General features: G+C 42.6%; 1 protein-coding gene across 2 annotated transcripts in view; it reads left to right on the top strand.

Moving 5' to 3' along the window:
- The window catches only part of LONP2 (lon peptidase 2, peroxisomal), a 120,043-nt gene that overhangs the window by 95,273 nt on the left and 4,784 nt on the right, over positions 1-19,986 (top strand). Inside the window, exons 12-13 of one of the 2 annotated variants that reach the window (XM_045988127.1) lie at positions 8,668-8,748; positions 9,471-9,616. In XM_045988127.1, the coding sequence (XP_045844083.1) occupies positions 8,668-8,748; positions 9,471-9,616 (227 nt within the window). The remainder of the gene's footprint in view (positions 1-8,667; positions 8,749-9,470; positions 9,617-19,986) is intronic. The other variant, XM_045988128.1, reaches the window with a different exon arrangement.

The following is a 19,986-nucleotide window of genomic DNA, read 5'->3' as shown; positions in this document are numbered from 1 at the left end:
ATTAAAGTGGGCCCCAGATAGCCAAAACAGTCTTGAAAAAGAATAAAGTGGGGGGGAGGGCGCCTGGGTGGCCCGGTGTGTTAAGCCTCTGCCTTCAGCTCAGGTCATGATCTCAGGGTCCTGGGATCGAGCCCCAAATCGGGCTCCCTGCTCAGCAGGGAGCCTGCTTCCCCCTCTATCTCTGCCTGCTGCTCTGCCTACTTGTGACTTCTCTGTCTGTGTCAAATAAATAAATAAAATCTTTAAAAAAAAAAAAACAAAGTGGAGGAGTCACACCTCCTAATTTTGAATCTTTTATAAAGCTATATTAATTAAGACAGCATGGTACTGACATAAGAACAGATATATAGACCAGTGAATAGAATAGAGAGCACAGAAGTAAAGGCTGGCATATATGGTCAATTAATTTTTTTTTAATATTTTATTTTTTTATTTGACAGAGACCACAAGTAGGCAGAGAGGCAGGCAGAGAGAGAGGAGGAAGCAGGCTCCTTGTAGAGCAGAGAGCCCGATGCGGGGCTCGATCCCAGGACCCTGAGATCATGACCTGAGCTAAAGGCGGAGGCTTTAACCCACTGAGCCACCCAGGCGCCCCTATGGTCAATTAATTTTTATCAGGGATGCCATTCAGTAAGGAAAGGAAAGTCTTTAAAAAATGGTGCTGGAAAGACGGGATATCCACATGCAAAAGAATGAAGTTGGGCCCTTACAAAATTAAATACATAAATACAAAATTAAAGTAAGTACAGGAATTAACTTTTTTTTTTTTAAGATTTTTTTATTTATTTATTTGACAGAGAGAGATCACAAGTAGACAGAGAGGCAGGCAGAGAGAGAGAGAGGGAAGCAGGCTCGCTGCTGAGCAGAGAGCTCGATGCGGGACTCGATCCCAGGACCCTGAGATCATGACCTGAGCCGAAGGCCCCGGCTTAACCCACTGAGCCACCCAGGCGCCCCAGGAATTAACTTTTTTTTAAAGATTTTATTTATTTATTTGACAGAGAATCATAAGTAGGCAGAGAGGCAGCAGAGAGAGAAAGGGAAGCAGGCTCCCCTCTGAGCAGAGAGCCCAGTGTGGGGCTTGATCCCAGGACCCTGAGATCATGACCTGAGCCGAAGGCAGAGGCCCAACCCACTGAGCCACCCAGGCGCCCCAGGAATTAACTGAACTTTGATCAGTGACCTAAAATTTAAGAGCTTAAGAATAAAACATGGGCGCCTGGGTGGCTCAGTGGGTTAAGCCGCTGCCTTCGGCTCAGGTCATGATCTCAGGGTCCTGGGATCGAGTCCCACATCAGGCTCTCTGCTTGGCGGGAAGCTTGCTTCCCTCTCTCTCTCAGTCTGCCTGCCTCTCTGCCTACTTGTGATCTCTCTCTCTCACTGTCAAATAAATAAATAAAATCTTTAAAAAAAACAAAAAAGAATAAAACATTGGGGAAAATCCTTACAACATTAGATTTGGCAATGATTTTATGCATATGACACCAAAAACACAGGCAACAGAAGAAGAAATTAATTGGACTTCATCAAAATTAAAAACTCTTGTGCATCAGAAGACACTTAAGAAAGAAAAAAACCTGACAGAATGGAAGAAAATATATGCAGATCATTTGTCTGATTAGGGATTGATATCCAGAAATATATAATGAACTCTACAACTTAACCAGCAGAAGCAACCCGACTCAAAAATGAATAAAGGACATGAATAGACATTTCAAAGAAGACAGACAACTGGCTACTAAGCACACAGAAAGATGCCTAACATGAGAACCACAGTGAGATACTATTTCATATCTGTAATTTAAAAAATGGAAAATAAGAAGCAGTGCAGACGTGGAGAAACTGATGGGAACATAAAATGGTGCAGCTCCTGTGGAAACCCATTCATCAGTACTTCAGAAAGTTACACAGAGAACCATCATATAACCCAGCAATTTGACTTCTAGATATATGTCCAAGAGTGTGGAAAACAGGGACCCAGACAGATACCAGTGTTCATGACAGCATTCTTCACAAGATCCAGAGGATGGAATCAACTCAGGTGGCTGTGATGAGTAGATAAACAAGCTGTGGTAAACACATGCCATTATTCACCCATAGAAAGGAGTGAAAATCTGATAGTTGCTGCAGAATGGCTAGACCTAGAAAACATCGTGCCAAGTGAAATAAGCCTGACACAGAAGGACAAATATTGTATGGTTCAATGTAATGTGAGCTACCTAGAATAGGTACATTCATAGAGACAGAAAAGTAGAACAGAGAGGAGAGGAGAATGGGCAGTTACTATTTAATGGCTGCCGAGTTTATGCTGAGATAATGGAAGAGTTTTGGGTATGGATAGTGATGATGGTTGTATCAGTGTTGTGAATGTATTTAATTCCACTGAATTGTGTACTTGCAGATCGTTAAAATGACCCATGTTATGTGATACATATTTTACCGTAATAAAAACACTTTTTTAAAAAAAGTAAGGAAATTTCCCGAAGTCACAGGGCTTACAGGTGGAAAGAGCTGGACCACAAACCCAGGTTCTCTGACGCCAAGGCCTCTTGGAAGTGAGGCAGGTCAGTTGTACTTCTACTGGATATTTCTGAGGATCTACCCAAAGGGAGGAATAATAAAAATGGGAAGTTTCATATTTTTGTACCTAAAGCAAGTTGATAGATTTGTGTGTGTGTCTGAGGTCCTAAGATCTTCTTAATCTAAACATATTAGCAGGATACTTGGGTGGCTTAGTTGGTTTAAGCATCTGCCTTTGACTCAGGTCATGATCCCAGGGTCCGATGATCAAGTCCTGCATTGGGTTTGTTGCTCAGCAGGGAGCCCGCCTCTCCCTCTGCCTGCCAATCCCCCTGCTTGTGTGTGTACTCTGTCTCTCTTTCTGACAAATAAATAAAACCTTTAAAAATATTTAAAGTATATATATATATACACACACACACATATATATACATCTCTCAGCTACTCATAGTGGTTAAGAGTTGACTGTTGGGAATCTCTGTCACTGCTTGGAAACAAGTGTTTTTGTACAGTGTTAAAGGATAATAATTTCTTTTTTTAAATATTCTAGAGAAAGAACGAGTGGGGGGAGGGGCGAAGGGAGAAAAAGAGAATCTCAAGCAGACTCCCAGCTGAGTGTGGACCACACCCCCCAACACGAATCTCCGTCTCACAGTAAGTGAGATCATGACCTGAGCTAAAATCACAAGTTGGATGCTTAACTGACTGAGCTACCTGGGCACCCCAGGATAATAATTTCTTAACTGCAGAATCATTGCCATCAAACAAGTATAAAATGACCATATGTCAGAGATCTTGATTAATTCATTAGTTAACAAGACAACCGGTGAAATGTTACAATTGGTTCAGCAGGGAATCCAGGAGTACACCCATATGTAGGCAATCAGGAATGCTGACATTGGCAAAACCAGCTTCATCAGAGAGTGAGAGAGGATCATTTGCACCTCTCTTGGACAAAGTTCACTTTCATTTCTACAGACGAGCGTCATTTGCATTACTCTCAGTTTCTATAGCTTACAGAATTGAAAAATAGCTGAAAAGCAGTAAGACACAGACCAGCTAAAAGGATACACTGGCAGGACACCTAGTTGTCTGTTTTCACTCATCCCCAAATCTGTCACAGTTTTGGGGTTGTTTGTTTTTTTGACAAAAGTCATAGAAGGGAATCTGTGTCTGTAGTACTAATTGATTATTTTCAATTAGGAAAAAATAATCTAATCTCTAAATTTACAACCAAGTTGCCTTGTTTTGTCAAGAAACTCTTGAGCAACAGGAAGAGTTGGGACAAAATGTGTCCTTGGAGCCACTAATCTTGGTACTGTCCATAATATGCTGTGTACTTAAAGCAATTGGTTTAAGCTCTCTGGGTCTCAGTTTCATTGAGTGAAAAATGGAGGCTTGGGCCAGATCTTTGACTTTATTCCTGGCTTTTCAAAGTTTTATATATCTTGGTTTTATCCTATCCTTCTTGAATTCCTGATTCTTCCTGAATTCTGCTAAGCCTCAGAATGAGACCCAGACATTCTCAGGGAGCTATTTCAGGGACACGGTATTAATATGAGAGAAACAGGTAGTTTTCATTTCTTTGGAGAACTAACCCTGTGTTTTGGGCCTTTGTGATTGCTGGCTGCAGTTAACAGTATTCTGGTACACTCCATCCTTCCCTCCTCTATCCCTACCCCGAGAGCATTAGAAACCAGCTCTTTGTGAAAATGAACACTTTGTCTATTATCAAGATGAAAGTGTTCCTATTATCGCTCTGCCTCAGAGTGTAGCTTTTGAACTTATGAGCTGGCACTCGAGAGTGTAGTGCCTACTTGAAGTTAAGCAGAATCTGGAGAATAGTAAGTGACAACTAAAATGTTCTGTCTGGAGTAAAAATGATTATAAATAACCTAGGGCATCTGTGGTTTGGTAGATTTTCATTTCCCCCTGCATTCTGGGTAATTGTTGATGTTAGTGACCTTTTTTGTGTTCCTGGCCTCTGCTGCTTTCCATTGGTTGGCTCACCTACCAAGAGATGCTGTTTTCCATGAGATTTATTCAAAAGGCAAGAAACTTTTTTCCTTTAACACAAAGTTCCTGGGTATTTCCGGAGATATTATACCCCTCTATTCTACCTCCTTACCTCTCCTCTTAATATCTTCCTTTCTCCTTCCTTCCTACAGTGATTCTTGGCTCTTTGGCCTGCTTTCATTTAAGTCATGCTCATCTGAGAGAGGAAAAGTGGGTGGGAAAGAACACTTGATCGTGTCCCTGGGACAGCTGCTCTGGAAACCCTAATCCTTTCTTATGAGGAGTTTGTAGCTGTAGAGAGTCCTTTCCTAATGGCCAGGGTGACATCGGCTCCAGAGTCGGGCTTGTGCCCCAGGTGCTGCTTGCTTATCTGCTGCCTTCATGCTGTGAAACTCCTTGGTTATACCCTGACCATCCTGGCTGCATCCTGAATTCAGCTCTGTTACACAGGCTGACAGATAACACGGATGAAAGACGACCTGGGAGACCTCTGTGAGCAGAGTGCATCACCAAAAAGAACCTCAGTTCCCTCCCACTTTTAGAACAGTGTTATCTTTGAAGTAAAGAAACAGTTGAAGTGGAGTGAGGTTTGAGCTAGCTTCTCATTTTATTTTTCCATGGCCTTTCTTTTCAACCTCTGTTGTTTTTTTTTTAAAGATTTTTTTTATTTATTTGACGAGAGCGAGCACAAGCAGGGGGAGTGGCAGGCAGAGGGAGAAGAAGGAGGATCTTCGCTGAGCAGGGAGCCAGATGCGGGTCTCAATCCAAGGACCCTGGGATCATAACCTGAGCCGAAGGCAGACGCTTAACCAACTGAGCCACCCAGGCACCCCTCAAACTCTGTTTAATAGTACTTTATTACTTTTAAGACTATGCTTTTAGATTATTTGTAAAGGAAATTTGGGTGCATTGAATGTGATAGTAATATATATTATAACCTAAGGAAGAATCTTGAATTTTGTTATCTTTCTCTTTTTTCTTAGACTTGTTAAATTTATGTGGCTCCCAGCAGTCCTGTGATTGTGGTTGAAGCCCTCTCTCTGGGGCCCTGAGTGGCATTAGGTTGCAGAGGGTACTTTGTTTTCTTCAGCAAAAGGAGCTATGGAGTAAGATCTGGGAGTCTTAGAGGTCTGTGTGAAATATTTCTCCAACTCTATAATTCACTTCCTCCCATTTATACATATTTTGGCTTTAAACATTGTTAAATTCTCCCATTGACTCTCTGAAGGTTACTATAATTATTATGGTTTCGCAGATTAGAAAAACAGATACAAAGGGGTAAAGTAACTTTCTTCAGGGCCAACTGGGAAGCCAGAGCCAGGATCGGAGACTGTTACTCATTGACTATTTCACCATGTAATCTTAATCTCATAACTCAGGAAATAACTTTAACATTTTGGACTATATTATTTCATTCATTTCTCACGTGTATTTTTATTATGTTACATTAGTAAAAATCATGCCGTGTGAAAGTGTATACCCTCCTCTTTCCTCAAACTGATGTCATTTCAAAAGAATTTTCTCACATTACTTAAAAACACTTGGGAAACAATTTTAGTGACTGCGTTGTATTTTCTTTGATGGCTGTACCACAGTTATTTAACTATGTTCCTAACGTTGAGTGTTTATATTGGGTCTCATTTTTGCTCTTACAGTCAGCCTGCAGCAAGTAGCTTTGTTGTCTGAACTGTTGCCTCCACAACAGTCATCTGCACTTCTGATTATGTCCTTAAGGGTAGATTCCTGCAAACTAGGACCACTGGGTCTGAGTTTGACTATTCGGGAGGCTTTTCTGGAAGATTGAATCACTTTATATTTCCATAAGCTCGGCCTTTGGGAAGATTTCTTCACTTTCTTTAACAGTGATCTTTGTCATTTCTTAAACTAGTTTGCTAGAGTTTAATTTGGTAACCAGCAAATGGTATCTTGCTCTTACTGTAAGCAACTTTTTTACTTGGTGAAACAGTCCTTTTCATGTGTCCTTTAGCCACCTGAAGAACCACTGTTTCTGCCCAAGAAAAGGGCACAGAAGAGGAAGACTGCGGTTCCAGAGAGAAGCACTTGCGGGACAGAGCTTGTGTTATGTTGGGAGAGGTGGAACTTTCTTTATTGTTGTTGTTTGCCTCGCCTTGAAAATCCACCTTACTTGAATGCTACAGTCTGGGGCAGAGCCAGTAGTGAGTCCTTGGGACCCTGCCACTGGCTTCTGTGGGTGCTGATCCCTCTGGCGGAGGGGGGAGTGTGGCACTAGAGCTGAGGGCTTGAAAGCTCATGCGTAGGGAACAGAGGGCTCACCTATAGCTGGGGTTTCATGCCTTGAATGGCATCTTTGTGAAATGACGTTGTTCTGGTTGTTTGTTTGAATGAGGAATCGAACTGTGAATTCTCTGAATTCTGTTTCCTTACTGTCACTTTGCAGTACATGTAGGTCCTTATGGATGATACTTAAAATCCAGTGCTAGCCTATCTTTCCCAATTAGCTGGCACCGTTTTTTTTGGCTTGAGCTTTTCATTCTCTAGGCTCATGTTGTAATGATGGAACATTTTAAAACAGATTAGTTCTGAGTTTATTGAATTCTTTATAACACTGTTGCTGTGCCTAAAGCCTGATGGAAATGGCCATCTTTTCTCTTTTGAGGTCTAGTTGCATTAGAAATAGCTCTCCCTGGTTAAGTATCCGCCTACTGCTCATGTCATGATCTTAGGATCCTGGGATCTAGTCTCACTTCTGCATTGGACTGCCTGCTAAGCAGGGAGCCTGCTTCTCACTCTCCCTTTCTGTCTGCCATTCCCCCTGCTTATGCTCTCTCACTCTCTCAAATAAATAAATAAAATCTTTTTTAAAAAAAGAGGGGGGGGGATGCTCTCCCCACTGCCACTTCCTCAGTGCTTAAAGCACTGAGTTCACTACTCCACTTGGAAAGGGATTGGGTGTCCTAAAGCATTAGTTACATAATTGTGGATTGGCTTTCACCCATCCATCTTGACTTCCTCCTGTGATCATGAATTCCAGGCTAGCAACAGTAATTAGATCTCAGAAAGGCCCATCCAAAGGCACCAGGCCAGAGAGCCTCACAGCCTCTTCTATGCATCAGCTGAAGTTTCAGAGCCATTTGTTTTCAGGGTATGGTAGTAACCTTAGACAGGTAGCACTTTTTTTTTTTTTCTGTGCATTAATTTTAATGAAGCAATGACACCTGCTTTCTGTTCTGCTTTGGGATCCACAGGGAGCTAACCTGGCCATTTGGGTGCCTTTCCACCTTTGCTCATTGTTACTGCTTAGATAGACTGCAAATAGCAAATAGGGCAGCAGGCAGAAAACCCCCATTTCCACAAGCTACTAAGTAACCCAGTGAGAGCTAGATTTAGAGAAGCAGATAAGTGCTGTTAGAAGTTGGAAAGATCAGGGAAGACTTCCTAGAATCCAAACTTTGAAAGATGAAATGACATTACAAAGAAATGACAGTGAGAAGACCTGTAATTCAAGACTTAACACTTAAGGTACAACATCATTTTGCAATCCGCAAAGGGTTTTCTCTTTAATTCTCTAAGTCTCACAGGAACTCTGTAGAAATAGTGCAAAATTCAGTGCTGGGCAGAGAGTCTGACAGGCAGCAAGTGGCAGAAAATCTGAGCTCTTACCTGGTTTCCATCACATACCTTTCGTGACGCAGTCTTGAAGAGGAGCCCCGTAGAGCCCAGCAGACTGAGAGCCATTCACCCAGAAGGTCATAGCAAGACTGCAGGGGTCATTTAGGGCCCCCCCCCCCGGATGTTTCCAGTTATCTTTTGAGTCTAAAATGAGGGACTGATATTATAAAACATGTTCAGGAATCACTTTTGGAAGGAAAGGAGTTAGTGAATAACAGTTCTTTTAAAACTTGTTGCGATACCAGAATGAGAGAATCGTACCAAAAATAAAATATTGCAAGTTTATCATTATTATATGGTATATATAAATCATTTCTAGAAAGAGGATGTATGTTTAAAAAAGGTAATAAAGGTATCTTACAACATTTCATGAGATAGAACTGGAAGAGTTACGACAAAGCTAAAAGAAAAGCAAAACTAGGAATGAGGATGAATAGAGACAAATATTTCCTATGTATTTTAAACCTCTTTTCATTTTAGGTTTCTGGCTACAAGGCTTAAGTAACATTTTTCTTTCCTCAAACTGGAAGTATAGAGACCAACAGAAAGGTGGTCTGATAGGTGAGCTGGCTCCTCTCCTTGTATGTGGAGGCTCAAACCTCGTATGTATAGGCTCTAACAGGTCGTTAGCAACCAGGACTCTTAGGCAGGTCAAGGAAATAGTATATTATTAAAGGGGGTCTCAGACCAGGCTTCATATACTTTTACCCTGGCACTGCCAGTTATGCTTGTGTTTATTGGAAAATGATAACCATATAAGCATTGCTTATATGCTTATATGGGTATCCGTTGTATCCAAGTTCTTGCTGCCTGTCAGGAAATGGGACGGACACCTGATGGGACCCCTCTAAAGAGGGAGTTGAAAGCTTTGTGTTCCATTGCTCTGACAGAATTATACAAGGTAATCTATTTCAGGTGACCCTTCAGTATCTGCCCTCTAATGTTGAGCAGGGCCAGGCATTATTCACAGCTTAAGAATATAAGGGTTAAAAAAGAAGACAGGCAAGATCGTGTCTTGCTGGAGCTTATGTGCGATGGGAGGGGGAGACAACAAACAAGTAAGAATAAATGAACGCGACGGTGCATCATATCACCCTTTGGGGGCTCTTGAAAGAGAATCTCTCCTGAGTTCCACAGATCACAAGGTAAATTTTTGTGCCTGAATAAACATACAGAGGTGACTGATCTGTTCAAGCCCACTGTGCTTCTGTTTGATGTATACTACTAATGAATTTTCAAACCTGCCAAGCTCTGAGAATTCTAAACACATTTTTCTCTCTTAGGTTGCAGAGAACACATCTTAGAAGATGCAAAACCTGAATCTATCAGCGATACTCCTCCGGACTTAGCCCTACCACCTGAAATGCCAATTTTGATTGATTTCCATGCTCTGAAAGACATCCTTGGGCCCCCGATGTATGAAATGGAGGTGACTGTTCTCATTTCTTTGTTTATGGCCTCCAGTTTACTCTGATCGCTGCTTCACAGATTGGAGGAGAGTTAGAACTGGGTGGCTTGGGAGGCTGAATTTTGTCTGGAGATTGGAAACTTGTTTTCTGCAAGGTATTGAATTTTAGTGCCCAGTGTGATATTAAGTAAGGCTTTTGCAGAGAGCCAGAGACCTGGCCTCATCCTCTTGTGGAAACTTAGTCTGATCTCATTCTCTTGTCCTCCAGTTCCATTTTAAGAACTGTATCTCTGACTTTTCTCCTTAGAAATTCTATATTTCCATTAATTCCTAATTACGGATATTTTTTTGTGCTGTCAGAGTCTTGGGGGACAGAGGCAAGAAAGCAACCTAAGTATAAAATATCTGCAAATGTGAGCCTGGCTTTAACTTCTGACTGCCCTGTTGCAGACCGAGATCGCATCTTTGGAAATCTGTCATTTCATTGCTAATAGCTCCTTGGGTTAAAGCCATGCAGCCCTCTTTCCTTTTTTCTCCCCATCCCTCACAACAGAATGTCCAGTCAGAAAGGCCTAAGCCCCAGGACTTAGTTGAGGCAGCTGGGTGGAAAAAGGTATTGAGTCTGTGTCTGCTGAGGCATTTTGATACATTTCATAGGATTCTTCTATGAGCTAGCATGGGTCAGTGACTGAAAAAAATTTTGTTATACTACTAAACATAGCATCTTCCTTCAGAAACTTCCCCATCACTTCCTATCAGTTTAAGAAAAAAATGATTTTCAGAAGAATAAGTCTGATAAATTATACGGAAGATCACCTCTCCCTCTGACATTCAAAATCACTACCAGTAGATGTGGTTTTCCTCAAGTCTTAAAATTGTGGAGAGGAAAAATGGTCCCCAAACCCATCTTGTTTATCTGTTTATACTCTGAGCTGGTCATTAAAGCTAATGAACCTCTCTACAAAACTCTGTTACAAGAATAGAACTTGTTTACTCCCAATAGTGAATCTGAACAGTAGAATCAGACAAATTGGTTATTTGAATTCTTAAGATGTCATGGATTTAAATTTTGAAGTGTTGTAAGAAATGGGGCAAAACGTTTCCTTGCTTGAGAAAGTGAGCAAAACTTGCTTTTCTGTTCTGTAAGAATGCATTGGTTTTGAGAGGGAAGAAGAAAATAGGTTCTGATTCCTGCATTTCCCATGGGCTATTTTGCTAAGCTTTCCGGAACAGTACGTTCCAGCAGCTCTTTGGGAATTCAAATTAGAACAGATAACAACCAAAGATTGATGCATGTTTCTGTTGCATATACCCCTTCTCTCCCAGTCATTTCTGCTGATTTTAGGTTTGTAAGCATTGTTGACATTCTTAGAGCTTTGGCAAAAAAGGAACCAAAAGAATGAGAAATGAGAAATTTTGTAAACACTGCTTAACAGCTCTGTTTGATATCATTGGAGAAACTCATTTTCCTTTCGGCATCTGAGCACTTTTTGCCAACATGAATCTGAAAGGTAGAGTCTAGTAGCCTTTTGCCTTTTATAAATAGCATCTTAGAATAGAAGGTCTGGTGTTTGGGAGTTTGGAACATTTTGTTCATCTTTTCCACACTTGAGAGAATTCACCCTGTAGCCTGGGGTTTTGGTTTCTACCTCCAGTGGTCTGATGAACCATCGGCCCCGGGCTGCTTGACCACCCTCGCCTGAGCTTTGGCATCTCTGAGAAACATTTCTGTATCGTCTGACTGTCCCTGAGGGCTATCACTGTGCTGGAGTCTTCCATTTTATACCTGGGAAGAAGCTTGAAGAGATTAAATGAGTCCTGCAAATTCATATAAGATGCAAATAGTGAAGCCGGTATTCAGGCTCAGACCAGGTGATGGCAAGTCCAGTATTCTTTCTCCTCTTCTCCAATACCCTGTTCGACCAAGCTAATTCCTTCTCTTCCCTGCAAAAAAGAGAGTGGCTTAAAGGATGGCAGTTTAAAAAAAAAAAAGACATCTGCTCTACGTCAGATTCGTGTTTGTACTCTTACGCAGCATAGTGCTGTTCTTTGGAATGGGAGAAGTTGGCCTGGGATTCTTGGCCACTTTTTGTGTGTATCTGCTAGGTATCAGGCACCATGGAAGACCCTCTAACAAGTGACGCATCCTTGAATCTTCAGTCGTGGCAGCTTTACAAGAACAGATGAGGAAATAGGCTTAGCACATTTAAATAACTTGCAAGAAGACACAACTTTTGCCAGAATGGAGACATGGTTCAAGCCTGACCAACGGCACAGCTGTAATCTGTTTCTCATGTGAGGCAGGTAAAGCACTGGCACACCTGGGTCTCCATTCTCACAGAGAATGCTCCATGGCCAAGCTTCGTCCCTCTTCTGTGCTCCCGGGTAAAAAGTCCGGAGAGAAATTGTACGAGGAATGTTGGAGTACGTGTTGAAGTGATTGAGGTTGTAAGGCCCCTTTTTGGTTTAAATGCCTATATTCTCCATAAAGGTAAAAGTCTAGGTAAAAGTCTAGTCTGTCATTTCTTCTAGAAAGAGTTTCATTCACTCAATAGATACGTATTAGAGATCTGCGGGCCAACACAGTAGTAAACAGGCAAGGTATCATCTCTCCCTTCATGATGCTTACTTTCATAGAGAAAATAATTTTAACACATAACAATAAATTGAGATTGCTGCTATAAGGAAGACAAGCAGATGGCACTGAGATTGGGGGGAGTCACTGACCCAGCGCCATCTGAGACATTGTTTAGAGATAGACTTGGGCTTGCTGACAGTTTACATATGGGGAACAAAGGAAACAGTTATTAGAAGGAACTTCTGCGTTTCTGGAGGGAGCAACAGGATTTTCGTGTGGCAGTACCATTTACTGCGTTGGGAAAGACTGGGATGGTGAACATACTAAGTTTGAAACATTTGAGGCACGTGAAAGGAGACGTGGACACGTAGGCCTGTGACCCAGAAGTGAGGTCCAAGGTGGAGGCATGAATTGTCAGAAGACAGAGGATATTTCAAGTCCCAGAGATGTTGAGGTCACCAGAGGAGAAAGCATACACAGAAGAGCTGGTAGCCTGAGGGAGGCCCTGAAAAATGCCAACATTCAGGGTCATGGAGAGGAAGAGGAACTCTCAGAAAAAGAGAGAGAAAGTTGAAAGTGACAATCAGGCAGCTGGAGGGAAACAGGTTTTATGCTGCCGTGAGAGCAAAGAGGGAAACCCTCTAGAAGGAGGGAACGTCCAAATGTGTTTGCTGTTTGTGTATTCACTTTGACAGTGTGGAGGTCAGTGACCTTTGAGAGGGGAGTTGTGGGCATGGGAGATTTGGGAATGTGTGGAAGAAAGAATGGGAGGTGAGGAAACAGTGTGTGTAGGCTCCTCTTTTCAGAAGTTGGCTGTGAATGATTGCAAAGAAATGAGGTGGCTGGAAGGGAGTGTGGGGACCACAGGGAGAATGTTTGCAAGTGGAGGTCTGTGTGCTAATCGCAACAGTCCAGTAGAGAGTGGGACGGATGTCGCTGGAGAAACAGTGGGAACAAAATCTTTGGGCAGGTGAGCTGGGATGGGATCCACCGTGTGCGGGGATGAAGTCTTGTGCAACAGAGGATACCCTTTGTGGGGTATAATGAGGAAAGGGGCAAGAATAGTGAGTTATTGACAAGAAAATGATTATAATGATGGAACAAAGGCTTGTTCTTTGCCCCGGGAGAGAAGTGAAGCCAGGACAGAGCAGATGCAGAATATGAAGGTGGCAGCGTCGATGATCTTGAAGACAAGTGAACTAGAGGGATAAGAAAGTCACTTTCTTATCGGGCGTAGGAGCATTCGAATTCAGATCTCCGTCAGAGGGTGGTGGGATTTCTGCTTGTGATAAGGACCTGGAAGAGAGTGGCTGAGTTAAGGTGAGGAAACTGTTGTTGGGATTGAGGAGCTGTTCAGAGAGCACAGAAGCCAGGTAGCAGCGGAACAACTGTTCGCTGCAGACACCTTGGATGATAGCAGGATGCAGGGTGGGGAGGAAGGGGAGGAGTGTTTTGAAAGCAGAAAATAGTGAGAATGGAATGGAGGTGGGGTACCAGCTGCCATAGCAGGGGGTTAGGAGAAGGGAGGAAGAAGGAGGCCTCTCACTCAGCAGGTGTTAAACCCAGCCTCCTTGAGTGGGATTAACCCCAGCTAATGATATGTATGTGTTTAGGTAGATGGGTTTTAGGGTTGGGTGAGTTGATAAATATAAAACACCCACCGGAGGACCTGGTACATGCTAAAAAATGAACAAATGCTAGTTCCTGCAACCTTCTTACTCCCTAAAAATTAACATCCCTCATCACCAAAACAATAACAACAACAGCAACAAAAGAAAACCTTGTTTTTCATTGTTTTTGTAGTCCTGATATTTTACCTGCATTTAATAGTCTTCACCACCCCTTAATGCTCGTCAAAAGATGAGTCTGCAAAAATGTTAGTGTCAAAAGTATGACTGACCTAGCGAACTACCAGTGAGGAACAAACGTAAGAAGGCACATTCTTATTCCCTTTAGGATTCCCTAAACAGGTTGAAAAAAAAAAGAGTTCTAGGAACTTAGTTTAGATGTCACATTTAGGAATAGTATCATAAGTCACCTTTTCCATACAATGAGATTTCCTAAAGAGACAAGATCAGTTAAACTCACTTTAAGGAAAGGAAAGGAAAGCTCTCCAGCCCTGGTAGAGAAGGTGGGAAGGAGTGGGTGTGGGTGTCCGTAGCCCCCTGGGCATCGGTCATGCTGCGCACGTGACCACAGCACCTAGTACCGAGCGTACTTCCTCAGAAGCACGGGGCCAGGGCCACATCCCGCAGCAGAGAAAGTAGGAAAGGCACAGGAACCAAATGACGATTACTGAATCTTCCTTGCTCTGGTCAGTCAGGAGATTGCCGTTAATGTCAGCTCAGTTGTCATGACTTTTATTGGTTGGTTACGTGAACATCCTTAGGGTGAAATGGGAACCTTACAGTTGTCATTTGCATCCTAGTGAAAGGAGAGGCCTTCACATCACTGGATACATATCCTAGCTGGCCAGTCTTGGAGTTGACCAAAAATCTCCAGGCTAACAGTCTTAAACTCACAGATTATAAATGTAGTGACACAATCAGAAGAACAGGTCAGCTGTAGTCGTTACAGGATAAATTTAATTTTCAGCCTCAGAAAAGCAGTCATCCATGCCCTAAGTGTCTGTGTTCTGTCCGGCCCGCCAGACCTGAGATTGTGTTTTCTAAGTAGTCCTGACCCCATGCACATTTTGTATTAAAGTCTTAGCATTGGCCTCCTGTGGTGGTGTATGAAAAGTTCTTATCCAGAGGTCACTGTCCTTAAAAAATAATAATATGGACAAAAATAGACATGCAGTTTTGTTGTTTTTTTTTTTTTAAGATTTATTTATTTGACGGATAGAGATTACAAGTAGGCAGAGAGGCAGGCAGAGAGAGAGAGGAGGAAGCAGGCTCCCAGCTAAGCAGAGAGCCCGACGCGGGGCTCGATCCCAGGACCCTGGGATCATGACCTGAGCCGAAGGCAGAGGCTTTAACCCGCTGAGCCACCCAGGTGCCCCAGACATGCAGATTTTTAAAAGCATCTTGAATAGGGGCACCTGGATGGCTCAGTCAATTACATGCTGACTCCTGATTTCGGCTCAAGTCATGATCTCAGGAATGGGAGATTGAGCCGTGTGTTGGACTCCACACTCAGTGAGAAGTCTGCTTTTCCTTCTCATTTCCTCTCTGCCCCTCCTCTACTCACACGTTTTCACTCTCTGCCCAAATAAATAAATGTCTTTTTTAAAATAAAAAATAGATAAATGCATCTTGAATAAAATGCATCCAAAGGTGAATTCCAGGAGATTCCATCAGCGTGCTTGCCTCTCAAACAGATAAAATCAAGTGCTGGAAATGGGCAGAGTATAAACACTAGTGAAATGCCCACAGGAATTATGGTGGTAAATTCCCCCATCCGCTCCATTTAAACCTGCTGGGCCGCACGCGCCCATGTTATCCGGCACCCACACTGCACACTCGGCTTGGCCCGGTGCCCCACCATGAACTGATTTTGCCAAGAAAAGGCTCTACTGAAAGGGGCTGAAAGCAGCTGGCTCTCTGTGGTGCAGTGGCAGGCCAGACCGTGGCTATTTAACATGGCTTTGAGAGAGGACAGTGGTCGACCCCAGCACCTTACCAGGCGAAGGGGATGTGACCTGCTCTTTTCTAAATGCTGTGGAAATAAATTTACAACTAGAAAAATCGAATAGTCGTGAACTCAAGGCTTAGGATCGTAGTACAGAGACTTGAAAGAAGTTGGCAGGTGGATAACTGCTAGTGACAGCCTGGTAGGAGAATGAAGAGAAACCAGTTTACAGTGTAAGCATCACTGCTGACGGGCCTGTGCGCGTCCCACGGCCACCTGAGGGTTCAGGTTGCACATTCAGTGCGGTACCTGTTTGCCCCTGGAAAGAAGGCCACTTGTGTCTGTAGTCCTTGGCACCTGCTGCCCTCTACTCAGGATGGCTTCCTGGACCTTTTCTGCCCAGCCAACTCTTACTCATATTTTAAGACTCTGCTCAGCCTGTTCTGTGACACTTGTCCCTGCTCCCCGGACAGGATCCATGCCTCTTCAGGGCTCTGTAGATGAAAGCACTTGGTACAGACCCTGCTGTCTCCCCATGCTGGAGTAGAATCGTGCCTTTATCTAATGTTCTTAAGTAGTCTGTCAGTTCCAAGAGGTATTCACTTTTATGTCCCTATGAGCTGTAATGGAACCTAGCCCAGGATGCTCGGCAAAGCACTGTCGAATGGATGTAAAACCCTTGATCCCTCTCATGAGACCTCGGTAGTAAATAACAAGGTACTAAAACTGTGAGCATTGACCGAGGCTTGGAACAGTCACGGAGTTGAATGTATGTATTGTTTCAGTCAAGTTATCACTCCTTCCAGTTAATCAAGGAGGATGAACGGTGGGAAGTTGCAGTGATTCGTACACGAATGCTCCTTCAGCACAGCTACCATCAAACTGTTAAGAATGAACTAGACTTTAGAAGACATGTTCTTTTTTTTTTTTTTTTTCCCAAGATTTTATTTATTTGTTTGACAGAGAGCGCACAAGCAGGGGGAGCAGCTCTGCTGAGCAGAGAGCCCAACATGGAGCTTGATCCTAGAACCCTGGGATCATGACCTGAGCCGAAAGTAGACGCTTAACCATCTGAGCCACCCAGGTGCCCCAGAAGACATATTCTATTATTAATTAGGTCTTTCATTAAATATTTTCAACACTCCTTCAATCTGCATATTTTGCGATTGATTTCCATGATTGATGTAATTATTACAGCAGAAAGTAACCATTTCTTTAAACAAGATTTAGCAGATAAGGAAATTGAGGTACAAGGCTATACCTGGGGCAAATAGAATGACCAAATGAATTGGGATGCTTGTTTTCCACTTTGACATCTAGCGGGGAAAACATTCTCAGCTTCAAGCCAAGGCCTGTCTTGGCTAATACAACAGACCAATAGTGCAGTTAGAACCTGACGGCAAAGTACTGATAAACACAGTTTTGAAATTACTGTGTTGAATCACTTTCTAAGGAGTGCTCTGAGACACAAATTGTTCTGTGTGAAGGGCCTAAGATGGCTGGAAGCTGCACACAGAACAGGAAAGGAGCACTCTCCTGAGGAATCTGAAGAGGCAAGATGACAAACATAAAAATTGTAAGAGCTGGAAGATGAACTGTATGAGGAAACTATAATTCCACTGGATTACGTAGTTTGAAAAAGAAGAACAAGGCATCTCCTAAACTCAGATTACATTTCCACTTGGAAATGAATGGTCTTACATAGTAGCGTAAATAGTTCAAGTAGGTAAATAGAGGAATATGAAGAAAGTATTATGTGTATTGATATTGATAGTTCATGGAGGTTTTTAATTGAGTGACAAGAATGAAACTCTCCTGCTTGAAGACAGGAAGCAGAATGAGATGAGTTCTTCTTCTTTTTTTTTTTTTTTAATATTTTATTTATTTATTTGAGAGAATGAGCAAGAGAAAGCACAAGCCAGGGGGAGAGGCAGAGGGCGAAGCAGTCTCCCCACAGAGCAAGGAACCCAATGTGGGGCTCCACCCCAGGGTCCTGGGATCCTGAACTGAAGGCAGATGGTTAACCAACTGAGCCACCCAGGCACCCCAAAACTGGAAATTTTCAAGTGTCAATCATTGTTACTACAGTTCACCTTATAATGATTGGACAGGGGGAGGGGGAGATAACAGCCTTATTTTTCTACAATTCTAGACTAGTTCCGTTAACTCAAAAAAGTCTGATTTAAAGCAGCCTTCCAAATGGGAGAAAATACTTCTCCTTTGGGTCTAGCTGAAACATAGAACCTTTAAACAAAAGCTAAATCTTTAAGCAAGTTAGAAGCAAGAGAAATGCATGGCTTTCAGTTTTTGCAGCCTTGTTTTTAACAGCTACCGTGAATGCTTGTGTATGTAAATTATTAGAGTGTTATATGTAAAGGAAACTCTAAAAAAATAAAAATTCTGGCCAATCTGGCACCAAAAAAAAAAAGTATGATGGGGTGCCTAGGTGGCACAGTCAGTTAAGCATCTGCCTTTGGCTCAGGTCATGATCAGGGTCCTGGGATGAAGCCCCATGTTGGGCTCTCTGTGCCGCAGGAAGTCTGCTTGTCCCTCCCCTTTGTGCCCTCTGCCTGCCCTCCCCACGCCCTACACACACTCCTATGGGAGTACATTCTCTCCCAAATCAATAAAATCTTTAAAAAAAAAAACCCACTATGTTTCCAAGTCTAAGAATCTAAGAATTAAAGATCCTTTACCTTTTAGGTAATAGCTGTTAGCTTTAATCACGGAGATTCTTGGCTTGCTGGTGATCAGGCCCCTCAGTTCTCCCGCCTGTATGTTAAATCATGGGTTTGCAATTTTCCCATCTTCACGTTAATATGAAAACACTTAGCCATCAAGTCAGAATAAAGTGCTTGTGGGCATGGATGTTTCTGCCCTCCGTCGTTTCAGTGAACAGTGTACCACTTACCTCTACCCAGAGTACCAAGCCTCCCAGCAGATGGAGAGTTGGAAAACTGGCTTGGTTTCTTGAAGCGACACAGCAGTCAACAGGCACCTTACTCCTGATTCTTTAGAGACATTTTTGATATTATTCTGACAAATGAGTTTTGAGGATTCAGCTGTAAAAAAGGGATGGTTCTTGTTATAGCTAACAGAATTCTGCCAAATGGCTTTTTCGGTTACATTTACATATGATTCAGTGTACTGAGGATAATTCTTTAGGATTATTTCACTCAGCTCTAGAAAAGAGCCATGTGGAACAGGACGCCCTGGCAAATTCCCACCCAAAGCATGTCATTAAGGTATAGAAAATTGATTTTTTTATTAGAAAAAAGTCTTGGGAACACGTTTATAAGTAGTGTCTTTGTTTTCCTTAAATCGTACTTATCTTCTGCATATTGATCTTTGTGTCTCAAGTACGTAGGGAAACAGGGCAAGTGACCGAGCCGAGGAGGTAGGATCCAGTACACACCCAGCACTGTGAGCACCACAACTGGGACTCCAAGTCTCTCACTTACCAGATGAAGTTAATCAGCATTAAATTTTTTAAATATGAAACAGACTTTCAAAACATGCTAGTAGGTTTACCAATAAAAATAAGTGCCCACTTGCTTTCGCGGATGCCACCCATGATTTTGGAGTGTTTTAAAAGTTGGGATTTTCACCATCTACGCCCCATGAAAAGGAAGAAGCATCAGCCACACAGCCCTTTAGCCAGAAACTCAGACTGTTGGTTCTTTTGCTCCTTAGTGAGAAAGTTACCTCTGGTGGAAAAGTCTCATACGTGGTTAGTGATGGGTTGACACATTGTGCTCAGTCCCTCTGACCTGGATAGCTGCTTCTAGAGGAAAAGAAATTTGGAGGCTCAGAGGGTACAATGAAAGTTAATGTGATTGTGTTTCAACTGTACTGTTCGTTTTGATGTGTTTTCCGAACTTGTATGAACTGGCTCATCACCTGGCGGATGGTGTCAGGCAAGTGACATGTTCAGTTGACAGCAGCAAGTGAGAGCGCTTAGTGGGCCTCCGAGCCCACGGAACAAGATCCGGAGCATCATGAAGGTGGTGTTTTATAGTGTTTCCACAGCAATAACAGAGAAAGTGAAGTGGCAGAGAAGTAAAATCTAGGGGTTTTGACACATCCTTTCTCACACTTGGCCATTTAAGAAATGTGTTTGGAAAAGGGTTTCTGCTTTCTGAAACAAATGTGTGATTACCTAAAATGAAGTTAGGTTCTGGAGTATATATAAATATGCAGCCTAATAAAAATATTTAAGTAGATAATATAGTCAGTGATA

The sequence above is a fragment of the Meles meles genome, chromosome 19 (assembly GCF_922984935.1).
Source record: "Meles meles chromosome 19, mMelMel3.1 paternal haplotype, whole genome shotgun sequence".
NCBI lineage: Eukaryota > Metazoa > Chordata > Mammalia > Carnivora > Mustelidae > Meles > Meles meles.
This window is presented reverse-complemented; position numbering and strand designations above follow the sequence as displayed.